The sequence below is a fragment of the Apus apus genome, chromosome 7, assembly GCF_020740795.1.
Source record: "Apus apus isolate bApuApu2 chromosome 7, bApuApu2.pri.cur, whole genome shotgun sequence".
Classification (NCBI taxonomy): domain Eukaryota; kingdom Metazoa; phylum Chordata; class Aves; order Apodiformes; family Apodidae; genus Apus; species Apus apus.
In genome coordinates, this window is record NC_067288.1 from 29,664,478 (window position 1) to 29,677,582 (window position 13,105).

General features: G+C 44.1%; 1 protein-coding gene across 1 annotated transcript in view; it reads left to right on the forward strand.

The window, feature by feature from the left end:
* ROR1 (receptor tyrosine kinase like orphan receptor 1) overlaps positions 1-12,905 on the forward strand; it is a 162,711-nt gene extending 149,806 nt beyond the window's left edge. The window contains exons 6-9 of the mRNA XM_051624494.1: positions 441-758; positions 1,644-1,889; positions 6,252-6,463; positions 10,170-12,905. Of these exons, the coding sequence (XP_051480454.1) occupies positions 441-758; positions 1,644-1,889; positions 6,252-6,463; positions 10,170-11,594 (2,201 nt within the window). The 3' untranslated portion in view covers positions 11,595-12,905. The remainder of the gene's footprint in view (positions 1-440; positions 759-1,643; positions 1,890-6,251; positions 6,464-10,169) is intronic.
* The last annotated feature ends 200 nt before the right edge of the window (positions 12,906-13,105 follow it).

The window sequence follows — 13,105 nt, forward strand, 5'->3', positions numbered from 1 at the left end:
ATCTTGTGCCTTTTTGTTTGAAAAGTCATTTGGAATATTACGGAATCTGTCATCTTCCATGAAGATACTGGTACTGTCATCCTGCAGCCTGCAGGGACTTTGGTTTTTACCTGGTGGGTAAAAGGCATCCAAATATTACATGACTTTGCAAACCATTATAAATAATTTAGGGGGAAAAAAAGTATAATTAGGTTTGGGGTTTTGGTAACATGCTCAACATTAATTCCATGTTGAAAACCAGATGTATTTTCTCTGTCAGCAAAATCAGCATCGTTAATAATTTTAATGTAATTAGTCTCTGTATTTCTGAAAGGCCCGTTCATCACCTGAACATCTGAGAATAATCGTCGCAATGGGAAGTGAGGGTTATACTGGGAAGGCAAGAGCACAGGAATAAAATTCCAACCGGGTTGATTAAAATCCTTCTGTATGTGTTACAGCTGCCTTCACCATGATTGGCACTTCCAGCCATTTGTCAGATAAATGCTCCCAGTTTGCTATTCCCTCGCTGTGCCATTATGCCTTCCCCTACTGCGACGAGACCTCCCCAGCTCCCAAGCCACGGGACCTGTGCCGAGATGAATGTGAAATTCTGGAAAACGTCCTGTGCCAGACAGAGTACACCTTTGCAAGGTCCAATCCCATGATTCTGATGAGATTAAAGCTGCCCAAATGTGAAGATCTTCCCCAGCCAGATAGCCCCGAAGCTGTCAATTGTATCCGCATTGGGATCCCAATGGCAGATCCCATCAATAAAAGTAAGTGAAGACTGTCTCTGCCTCCGTGCAAAAAATACCACAGGGAAAAGGTTGGCTGTAAGGGCTCGTGCATCAGAGCTGAAGCTAGTGAAAGCTGAGCCTTGAAAGCTGGCAGGAGCCATGCTCTGGAGGGACCCCCTCCTGCACTTCTCCCCTGGCTAGTCTGGGCTGAATTGAAATTCAGAAATACTGCTTCAGTTTTCTTTGTTTTAGCTGCCTGTGGCCTCACGCTAAATGCTGTTTATTGGTTTCAAGTCTTTTCTAATTAATATGAGGTAGGAAACAATGATGCTGTGAGCATTTGAATAGTGAGGAACATCAGTAGCTTCAGCCTCCTTGTCCTCCTGCAGCACCCCAAAGTGCCCTAGCCAGACCACGGGTGCAGGATTAGGTGCTTGTCAGGAGAAATATTCATAGGGGTCGGCTCCCTGGCTGGCCCTGCCTAATTTTGGGCATTGGCTGAGCTCTCTCCCCTTTGATCAGGCTGGGCTGCAGCCTGTTCACAACCCTTATACATCTGAGTAGTCAAATATAAAACATGGCTCCCACAAATTCTCTACCTTCATATGAAAATAATGGCTGCAATTCAGGTTCCCACTGTAGTTTTTACTTCTTTTGTGTATCTTATATTAAAAACGCTTGGCATAAGCTGTTTTCATTACAGAAGCATAAGCTTTAAATCCTCCCAGGAATGTGAATGCAAAGCAGGCCCAGCCTTCCAGCCGCAGCAAATTGGGAGCCCGTGCTCCCAAACTGGGTTTCCCGGCCCGAGGCCAGCAGCAGAGTGCTGGGGCAGGGGGGTGCTGCTGGTCCCCGCCTGCCTTGCCCCCACCAACTGTTGCTTTGGATTTTCATGGGTTGTTTTGCGGTTTGTTTTTGTTTCAGATCACAAATGCTACAACAGCACGGGGGTAGATTACCGGGGGACGGTGAGCGTGACTCGGTCGGGGCGGCAGTGCCAGCCCTGGAACTCGCAGTACCCCCACATCCACACCTTCACCGCCGTCAGGTACCCTGAGCTCAACGGGGGACACTCCTACTGCCGCAACCCGGGCAACCAGAAGGACGCCCCGTGGTGCTTCACCTTAGATGAGAACTTCAAGTCTGAGCTTTGCGACGTCCCAGCCTGTGGTAATGACTGACCTTTTGTGCCTTTTGTTTTGGAACAAGAAGGGGAACCGTTGTTGTCACATCCATAGAGCTGTCCTGCCAAGGAGAGCTGTGCCCAAAGCTGAAGCTGCAGCATTGTCACCTCAGGGGAGACCTTCAAGCACTTACTGCCCATGCAGCTGGTAAAGTGGTGGCATGAAAACATTTTACTAGGGAATACCTGAGCAGTCCCCAGCAGGTGATGAAGCAGCACTGTGTTACCAGCCTGAGTGTCCCAGGGTTGCCAGGCTGCCCTTATGATCAGTACATCTCTGTAGTCCGAATGAAATCGCAGAGTCACAGAATGGTTGGGTTGGAAGGGGCCTCTAGGGATCATCTAGTCCAAACCCCCTGCCAGAGCAGGACCACCTAGGGCAGGTCACACAGGAACACATCCAAGTGTAAATCACGTTGCAGAAGTTGCACCATTAACACTGATCCACCAAGTGTTTATTAAGAGCCATTTTAGTAAATGCAAACCTGGCTTATACAGAGCTCAGGCCTTGTTTAAAAAAGAGAGATGATCTTGCCAGATCATCTTATCTGTAGTTTGTATCTACAAAACTGCATCTTGGTTTTGCAAAATGAACCAAAAATGGAGACTCAGCTTTCATTTTATTCTGCTTTTCTTAGACCTGGGGGAAGTGGATGGAAAACCTGAACAAATGGTTCCTAATTGTTTCATCTGAGTTTAAAAATAAAAGTATTGATAGCATACCAAGAAAAAAAAAAAAATGACTTACTTGGATGGAGGTGCCAGAAATGCAGGCAGAAATGTTCTGGAATTTCATGGTACGAAGTTTCACACAGAATTTTATGTTGCCTACAAGTTGTCACAGTAACATTACCTTTCCCCTTGGAAAGGAGATACCTTTTGATGTTACTGTTCGATAGCCAGAACCAAATTAAATTATTTGTGGTTATGGTTATGAACATTCCTGCAGTGAGACATGTTCTGAGCCTGCTCCAAAGTCGTTTTCAATTAATGGAAAGATGGGAATTGATGCCAAAAAAAGGGATCTAAATTATGTTCTTACTGAAAGAGTAGATCAGGCGAAAGGCAGACAGTCTGGGCTATATCATGTGCATCTCTGAAATTCATACATGCTTTTTAGAGTCCTCTGTCTCTTTTGCTATTATTTCAGTGCAATTGCCTTCAGTGATTTTTCTTGTTAAGTAGGTGCAGTGATAGACTGACTACACAAGAAGAGTTCAATCCATGTAAACTGTTCTGGAGATCTTTTTCAGCCCTTCAGTACAAAAATCTGGAGCTAAGCTGCAGTCAGGAGGACTCCTCTTGGCATGCTGCTCCGTGTGAGGAGATGTAGCTCAGCTCCAGGGGCTTTGGGCAAGCTCAGGGGTCTCTTTAAGTCCCCTGCCAGCAATGATGTTGAACTTTCTGTACCCCACTGCCCTGTACAGCCTTTCAGCCGTGTGCATTTAGTGTTTTCCACAATTTCTGGGTAATTAAGAGTTAGTGGAGTGGGGGCTGCTTGCCAAGCCCCTTCTTGATGGGCTCTGAGATCCCAGGACTGGCTCCATCTTTTGATCTGAAAAAGCTGAAAGCAGGAGGCTTTTGGATGTGTTGCAAAAGCCTCTGAACAGTTTACTAGATAATAACTGAGATAGGCTGGCTGGCTTGAAGAATTCCTGTCAAGGGGCTTAATGACCACTCACCACTGCCTTAAATGGCACTCGCTGTACAGCTGGGGTTTGTGGCATTATTATTCTCAATCCACACAAATAGAACTATATTAGGTGAGTAGTAGCTTAATTGTTAAATGCCAATCTGCATATTAAAACCAAAATACCACGTGGGACTTGCATTCTGTGGGTTTTGCACTGGCTGAAAGAGCCATTTCAGGCACATTTTAATAAGTATTGTGCATTCTGCCTCTCCGGGACATGCCTAGATGGGAAATGGATTTAATTAGGGTGGCTCCCAAGAAGCCTATTAACCTAATGAGGCTTCACAGCAGGGGCTACCACTTAATGGGAATAATAATTCCCTTTGACTGGAAGAGCTCAGGTGATGAACTAGTGCCCAGGTCTCCATCTGCCTCGTGCTGATGCTTTCTTCTTCACTCTTCAACTGTATCTTTCAGTTGTCTCACAAGCTGCAACAGATCCATTTCATAAAGGTTTGTCAGCCTGAACATGGGAAGGTGTGAAACAAGGAGCAGTTTGAGCATGAGGCTTGGCAAAGACAAACACAAGAAGGTTTGGAAGGAGAGGGGAAAGGCACTGATTGTGTGTCCATGCTAGAGGGCAGCAACTCATGAAGGAAACCCCCAGAAGGTCCATACTAGGGCTGGATGTTCACTGAAGACAGGACAAGAGCAATACACTGTCCTTCTGCTGGGCACAGGGAGACTGTAACAGGGACAGTGCTTTAGTCCTCTCTTGTTTCCCAAAGGCTGCAGAAATATTTGGACTACTTCTCCTCTCCCATCAAAAACCAGATGGCAAAACTTAATCTAAAAAGAATGGTCAAAAAGGAGCGTGGGAGGAGCAGAAGGACAGCACGAGCCTGTAAGAGGAGAGGGGTTATACAAAGTGACATCCAGAACCATTTGAACTTTGCCTCTGTCACAATTTGAGTCAAACCCAAGCTTCAGATCAAGTTTATGTTTAATTAAATGCATAAAAATATCTGTGTGGGCTGCTGAGCACTTCAACAAATCCAGCCTGGAAAACACAGACAAACAAACTGAAATGACCCTGTAGGGATAAGAAAACAGGCCCCGTGCTGCCAGAATCTACTGGGCCTGGGGCTGCCATGGACATTCACCATCTCCCTCAGAAACAGCCAGGCTGTGGCCACCAGTCCTGAAGCCCAAGGTGATCCTCAAAGTTCCGAAGGTGCCCCTGTAGTTATTGTGTTAATCATGCCTAATTATACCCTAACTTCATGAATGCTCCTAGGAAATCCCACTGGGGCTCCCCGTGCTCAGAGCAGTCTGATGGGAAGGTATGTCCTTGTCACTGCCAGCAGGTGCCGCGGGACGGCGGGGACGTGAGCTCTGTCCTCAAGCCCCTCTCTTCTCCCTGTTCCTCCAAGCTACATACCCCATGAAACTAGAGCCACCTGGAGGGAGGGAGACCTCGGATGTCCTGGCTGTGCCTCTTGGGACACTGGAGAAGAGGGGTTCATATTTCTAAAATTAATTACTCACTGTGAAGAGAGCTGTGTGTGGAGGGAGCAAATACTGCAGCCACCATTCGCACTGTGTGAACTAAACCAGCTTCCCAACCTCTTCTGAATCCTTCTTTTCCATCCATGCTCCAGCTTCCCTTTCAGCTCTCACTGCTGTCTTTTGTGCCAGGAATGGCCACCGTGCCCAGGTGACATACTGTTGGTGCATGGTTGGTAGAGGGGTGGATTTTCCCATTAGCCTGTTAATCCTGTTAAGAATCATAGAATGCCAGACTGGTTTGGGTTGGAAGGGACCTTAATGATCATCTAGTTCCAACCCTCCTGCATGGGCAGGGACACCTCTTACTAGGCCAGGTTGCTCAAAGTCACATCCAACCCAGCCTTGAACACTTCCAGGGTTGGGGGAGGACCTAAGTCCTCAGAATGCAAGTTTATTTTTTTTTTTAAGATTATGCTACATATTTTGCCTGTGTTTAGACTTTTTTAGCCCCTTTCCTGACTTCCTGGGATAAAAACCAGGACGATACCTTGCCATTTCCAGGCATTTCCTCCTTTCTGCAGTTGTTCTCCATTTCTTTTGCTCTAGACTCTCTAACTGTCCTGGTCCTGCACCTAGGACTAACTAGAAAATAAGTTTTCAGTTGCACATTGTTTGATCCAGTGCCCTGGGTGGCACAAATGCTTTGGCCAATGCTAGGAGATGTTGAGAACAGGAAGGTGGAAAGAAATGAGGGGATATAATTATCCTTTGTAACAGCTCCCCACATTTCTGCTGGATTAATGGTATCAAAATGTAATGGACATACTAAAATAAGGAGCTCATAATCCCACCAGGGCCTTTATTCCAGAAGCTTTTTGAGAAATTAGCTTTTTTGTGGTCCCATTTTAGACCACTGTTTCCTTTCACCCCCAGCAATGGCCACCTCGCAGTGTTCAGCTATTTCATGACCATAAGCAGGTTTGCACTGACAAGCTGCAGGGAAATTGTTCCTGGCCGTTCTGTGTTTTTACAGAAGTATTACTCAACAAAATTAATTGCTCTGTTATTACTAAGGAAATAAAACAGCGTTCAGAGTGGATTGCATTAGTATTACCTGGAGGTTTTATTCTTAACACTTCTAGCTAACTCATCAATGTATGGGATACTTCATTCATTGTTTTGTTTGTTTGCATGTTTTCTGAACCAGATTACAAGGATTCCAAGGAAAAGAATAAAATGGAAATCCTGTATATCCTGGTGCCAAGTGTTACTATTCCCCTGGCCATAGCCTTGCTCTTCTTCTTCATCTGCATCTGTCGCAACAATCAGAAGTCCTCCTCCCCTCCCGTGCAGAGACAGCCCAAACATGTCCGAGGACAAAACGTGGAGATGTCCATGCTCAACGCCTATAAACCAAAGGTAATCACCCCCTCTCTGCTGCTGCCACCACACTGGCTGCCTGCAAAGGCAGGGGCTGAAATGCTTTGATCAGCTCCAGGCTGAAATATTAAGCTGATTCCCAACCTGCAGCTTCCAGCCTGATGCCTTTGGCTTCAGTTTTTGTCAGGAGTGTTCTCATCAGCAGCATAGCAAGTGTGCTGCACCTGCAGGTAATGCCTGTCTGTCCATGTCTCTGGATAAACAGGAGCTAGAATTCTTTTGCAATAAAGCAAGCAACCCTTTACTGGCACATCTCTAAATTGCCTCGTTGGAGTTAGAAAGTAATGGGGGTAAGGATGTGATTCAGCATTTTCATTTTCTCTAGAGAGTTCTGTTGTGGGTCTGCTCTAGTTGTATGTCATCTTTCACTCAGCTGAAATCCCTTTGGAAAAGATTTGTTCTGTGTTTTTCCAGGCTTAGCCATCTTCTCATTTAAAGAGAAATTACCAAAACAGCCTCAAAAACCCACCTGCAGTTCTGGCCAGCACAGCTGATGCTCAGTGGCTCTTGTTGCTGATGTTTTGCTTCACTGTGGTCCCAGGTTCATGAAGCATTTGTAGGAATCATTTAAGTGTGATTAACCTGCAGCTCCTTGTTTATTGGCAGGGCAGCTGGTTTGCAGGCCGGCCTGGATCCCCCGTGTCAGGGCTGCAACTGCCTTGTGCCACCTGCAGGCAGAACACGCCTGGAAAGGGGATTTGCCTTGTTTTTCACACCATGCCAGTCTCTCCAACAGCTTGGTGGAGATTGCTCCTTGGAAGCATTTCAGAGTGCAAGTCAGTATCTCCATGTAATTAGAATAGGAACTGTGTAGACTGTAGTACCTGGAACGGTCAGATGTGCCTTTGAGGAAGCTGTTATTTTTGTTAGAAAATGACATAGTGAAGTGAATCCCAATTCTGATTTTATTGAGTATCAGCAACCTTCACATACTGCTGCCATGGGTGTTCTTTCAGCAGAGCTACTCAGTATCAGGTAAGGTTGTTCTCCAGGAGCTGCTGTCCATATCTGAATACATTCTGGAGTAGCTGCTATGGGATGCTGCTGTTGTTTGCTCTTAAGTGTCAAGTTCTAAAGTTTAGGTTATAAAGAGTTAATTAGGGCAGCCTAGGGAAAATGGCTTCAGTAGCTGTATCCCATGGGATACAGGGAGTGCACTACAGGGGGGCAGAGATCTGTGGGTGGGTGGGTGGGTGGGTGCCAGCCAGGCACCAGTTGCTCTTTCAGGGTTGCTGCTCCATGTGTCCCTGGAGCTGCAGGCTCAGTGCAGCAGGGACAGCCACAGTTGTTGAAGAGGGAAATTCCAGCTCCCAGGAAGAGGATACTTCTTTTAAAGTCAGTGATAAAGGTAAACACACTGTGCAGGCTGTGCTGGAAACTGCAGTGCTGCTTTTGCCCCTCAGTAACACAGACTGTGTCCAGGGCAGCTTTACACATGGAATGCTGACTCTGGGATTCCCATTTGGAAGTGTTGCAGGTGCTGGTGTCAGGGTGCCAGCAGGACTGTTGGGTGTGGTACCTCTCCAGGGCGCTCAGGCAGAGTTTGGTTCGTTGTTATATTTTAATTCCTCAGCCCCCCCACACTGTCCCAGGAAATTTATCTTGATTTTCCTCAAGTTCTTAATTCCACCTTTCCTGTACAGCTCACAGCAGCTGCACATCAAATGTTGGTAATAGTGCAAAAAAACATTTAATTGGTTAAGCGTCAAAAATACATTTTGCATCCAACCTCCATGGGATGTTTTGTTACATTTGGATTTGCTTCTTGGTCCCTGTTGTACTGGATGTGTGGGGATACAATCCTGGCTAAACTGTAGATAATGGGACTGTCAGCATCATTTCAGTGAGGTCCCGGTTTCCACCTAGGCTGCTGACACACTCATGCCTTCCTCACACAAGGTAGCAAAGCAGCTTGCCCAGAAACGTTTGCAGCTACAGACCACACCATTTTCTTTTGATGTTTGAAGTCACATGCTGCAAGAAGCTTTCCATCTTATTGATGCTAATTCTGTATTTTCCCACTGGGAATCCCAGCCTCTGCCTGTCTCAAATGTTTTGATCGCCTTTCAAACAGAAATGTAAAAGACAGGAAGTAGAATCCTATTTTTAAAATCCTGTATCCAGTCCTAATGTCAGCTTAAGCTTCAAGCTCCAGCTGAGGTAGGTGTGTGTTTGCTTGCACAAATAAAAATGTTAGCATTTCATCCCAAAGCCTATTTCAGTTTTAAGGGATTTTCATTGCCTTCCAAAAATACAATAAACTGAGCTCGTCTCGTCATTCACCTAATGGAAGGAGCCAATGAAGAGCTGGAGGTGGTGGGCTTCACTCTTCCTGCTCTCCCTTTGTACTCCGTTTACTTTGGCGTGCTGCCTCCTGTGTATTTTACACTTCTTTACATTTTGTACACCCATGTATGACAAATACTTGTCAAACAAAAACTAAGCAGATTTATAACCGCCTCACTTGAAATGAGCCCTTCCTGCCAAAACTTTATGACTTCATTTTCTTTCATAGTTTTCCACTCTGTTGGTTCAAACAGAGGAACCCAGCTTCAGGTCAGACAGAGGTCATTTCACTTTCATTACTAAAATATAATTTACAATATGCCAGACCTAAACAAGTTTTAGCCTAAAGGATTTGTATAATATAAACCATCTGCTCCTCAACAATATAGCTAATTTCCTGCCATCACCGTACAGTCTACTGGCTGCCTGCTTAAATGGCTTTATTATTATTGTTGTTGTTATTATTGTTATTGTCATTATTATTACTATTATTGCAGTATTTGTCTAAAAGTCCTAAGCGGTCGATACAATTAGAATTAAATTATTCTAAAATGCTATTCATTATTTTTTACAATGTCAGTTCTTTTCTATATTACCACTGTAAAGCTGCTGTTATAATATTTCAGGAATGCAAATGCTAATGATCACACTAATTTACAAAACACAGATCCCAAACTCATTAGCCTTAAAATTACTACTTATGGCTATATTAAGGACCCTAAATGAGTGAGTTTGGGTGTAGGTGTTACAAGCACATGTGGAAGTTAATATCTGAAAAGAATACAACTTCTTGATGCCCTGAAAGTAAATATAAACACCCAGAATAACCACAGAGTTTTCAAGAAGTGTTCCTTTTTTCTTTGACCACTATCTCATTTTTCCAGCTGACTCTGTCTTGCATGTTCTAGGATTGAATGTTCAGTCAAGTGTGAAAAGAAATACATGGAAGGGTTAAGAGCAAAGTCAAGGAAGGACTGGCTACAAGGACATAGGGGTGTTTTTTTAATAAATTTCTGCCCTGATGGTGGTTCCTGTGTATTTGTAGATCTGATACTTACTGCTTTGATCTGTTCTTGTATGGAGGGTCAAAAGTAATTCTAAATTTAGTTTTGGAGCATGGTGCCCAGAGAGATTGTGAGCAGCCCTCAGCCCTGAGCTTTGCCAGTGTTGGGATGCTGTTGTCCCTCTGGCTGCATCTGGCCTGGGGCTGATATTGTTTGCAGCAGTGCCAGCATCTTGCAGGGCTGAGCAGGATCGTTGCCAAATGAGTTTGCAGCTCTGGGAGTTCCCAGGTGGGTCTGCTGGGCTTTCAGACACTCTGGGTGAAAAGATCCTTTCCTTAAAAATGTGTTTTCAGGCCTGTTTTTCTGACACGTATTTGCTGTCGTTCCTTTAACAGAGTAAGGCTAAGGAGTTGCCTCTGTCTGCTGTTCGTTTCATGGAGGAACTGGGCGAATGTGCTTTCGGCAAGATCTACAAGGGCCATCTCTACCTCCCAGGCATGGATCACGCTCAGCTTGTTGCCATCAAGACACTAAAAGACTTTAACAACCCCCAGCAGTGGGCAGAGTTTCAACAAGAAGCATCTCTCATGGCCGAGCTCCATCACCCTAACATCGTTTGCCTCCTAGGTGTGGTGACCCAGGAGCAACCTGTCTGCATGCTTTTCGAGTACATGAACCAGGGAGACCTCCACGAGTTTCTCATCATGCGGTCGCCACATTCAGATGTTGGGTGCAGCAGCGATGAGGATGGGACTGTAAAATCCAGCCTGGACCACGGGGATTTCCTGCATATAGCAGTCCAGATTGCAGCAGGGATGGAGTACTTAGCAAGTCATTTTTTTGTCCATAAGGATCTCGCCGCTCGTAACATTTTAATCGGAGAACAACTTCACGTGAAAATTTCAGACCTTGGACTCTCGAGAGAAATCTACTCAGCAGATTATTACAGGGTTCAAAACAAGTCTCTCCTGCCAATTCGCTGGATGCCCCCGGAGGCAATTATGTATGGCAAGTTCTCTTCTGATTCAGATATTTGGTCATTTGGAGTTGTTTTGTGGGAAATATTCAGCTTTGGACTTCAACCATATTATGGATTTAGTAATCAAGAAGTCATAGAGATGATCAGGAAAAGACAACTGCTGCCATGCTCTGAAGACTGTCCTCCCAGAATGTATAGCCTGATGACAGAGTGCTGGCATGATCTGCCATCCCGGAGGCCACGGTTTAAAGAAATCCATGCCAGGCTGCGCTCGTGGGAGGGTCTTTCAAGTCACACTAGTTCTACTACCCCCTCTGGTGGGAATGCCACCACTCAGACGACTTCCCTCAGCGCCAGTCCCGTCAGTAACCTCAGTAACCCCAGGTACCCCAACTACATGTTTCCAGCACAAGGTATCCCACAAGGCCAAATCGCCGGGTTCATCGGCCCACCCATACCTCAAAACCAGCGCTATATCCCCATCAACGGGTACCCCATTCCACCAGGATATGCTGCTTTCCCAGCTGCCCACTATCAACCACCAGCTCCGCCCAGGGTGATCCAGCACTGTCCTCCTCCAAAGAGCCGTTCTCCCAGCAGCGCCAGCGGATCGACCAGCACAGGTCACGTCACTAGTTTGCCGTCGTCGGGATCCAACCAGGAAGCAAATATTCCTTTGCTGTCTCACATGTCAATCCCTAGTCATCCGGGGGGAATTGGTATTACAGTTTTTGGAAATAAGACTCAAAAACCATACAAGGTGGACTCGAAGCAGTCTTCCCTGTTAGGAGACTCCAGCATCCATGGACCGAACGAATCTATGATTTCAGCTGAATTGTAAATAAGCCAGGCCTCTGTAAATATAACTATTTACAATACAAACTAGGAAGTGGTAGAAAAGATTTATATTCAAATATTTTATTAAAGATTCTTCTGGTTGTTTAACAGACATTGCAGCAAGTATCTTCTGTGAAGTTTAACTGCTTACCAGGATGGGCAGACTCAACCAGAGATCGTTGTGGTATGAAAACTCAGCTTTACCAATGGACCTGTTGTTTCTTTAAGTGCCACCAACAACTCAAACAGGGGAAGGGAAGGGGGATTTTTATTATTTTTTAAAAAATTAAATAAAACCCTTTTCTCATAAGCTTTTTCACAGCTTTTTAAACCTCTGATGTGGTTTAAATCACAGGAACTTTTTTTTTTAATACTGAAAACATATTTTAATATTTGTCTCTTTTTTTAGGAGATGCAGGTGTGCCGAGATCTACTGGGTGTGCAATTTCAGTTCCAGTAGCTAGTTCAAATGTTTGTAAATTTTGCAGTCGAGGATTATGTTTCAAATATGTGATCTGAGAGCTGAATAAATTACTTCAGGTAGGATTTTGGTCTTTCTTTAAGTTGGGAGTCTGAGTTCAGATTCAGACCAAAAAAAGTCATTTATATGACAGCACAATAGCTTTGAGATATCAGTTTGCAGTCTACCAAAATCATCTGCTGTTGGCTGCTAAAGATGGCTGGAGTTCTAAGAAATTGCCTTAAAGGAAATGAAATTAAAGTGTTTTAATTTCAGAACCTGAATCAACTTATTCAAAGATAACATTTCATAATCTAGTAGTCAAAGCAGAAATTTTATATCCTTTTGTTGCTGTGCAACTGTTTAATGGAAAGGCTTCAAACCACAATTTTATATATGACAATCAGTTCTCCCAGGAATATTTATTGTTTCAGATCAATGTGTAATTTCAGTGACTATGATGACTCCAGTGACCCTGAAAAAAAGGGAACCTCACATTCCATCAGGCAGCAAATCCATTGATAGCCATTTTGTCTATCAGTTCTAATAATGTGAATTAGTGGTAACTTTTGACTTAGAAACACGACATTTGTATATTTACTAAAAATTCATTCAGGTGTAAGCAACCTAGATGATTCATTTGAAACCACTTTAATGAGTTCCAAAAGTGCTGTGTACATGACAGGTTTTCACAGACTTTTTTTTGTACTGAATAGTATTTTTATTGTACACGGAACAAAAACAACCTTTTGCTCAGTTGACAATGTTGTATAATACGACTTTATTTTTATCTTTTTGCACAAAAGTGTGATAATGTTTTGTACAGCAGAAGTGAAAATACATCTCTGCATTTTATATCTTGGTCTGTTTCTTTTTATTTTTAACCTGATGTAGATGTTCTTGAAATATATTATGGTGATATTCAGCCACTACCTTATACAAATATTTTTCTTTGTTTTCACTGCATGCGTTTAATCACTGTATTACTTGATGATTGATTTATTAATTATGGGCATTTCAATTAGGCAAGCATGAAAATGTAACAACAAAGGCTA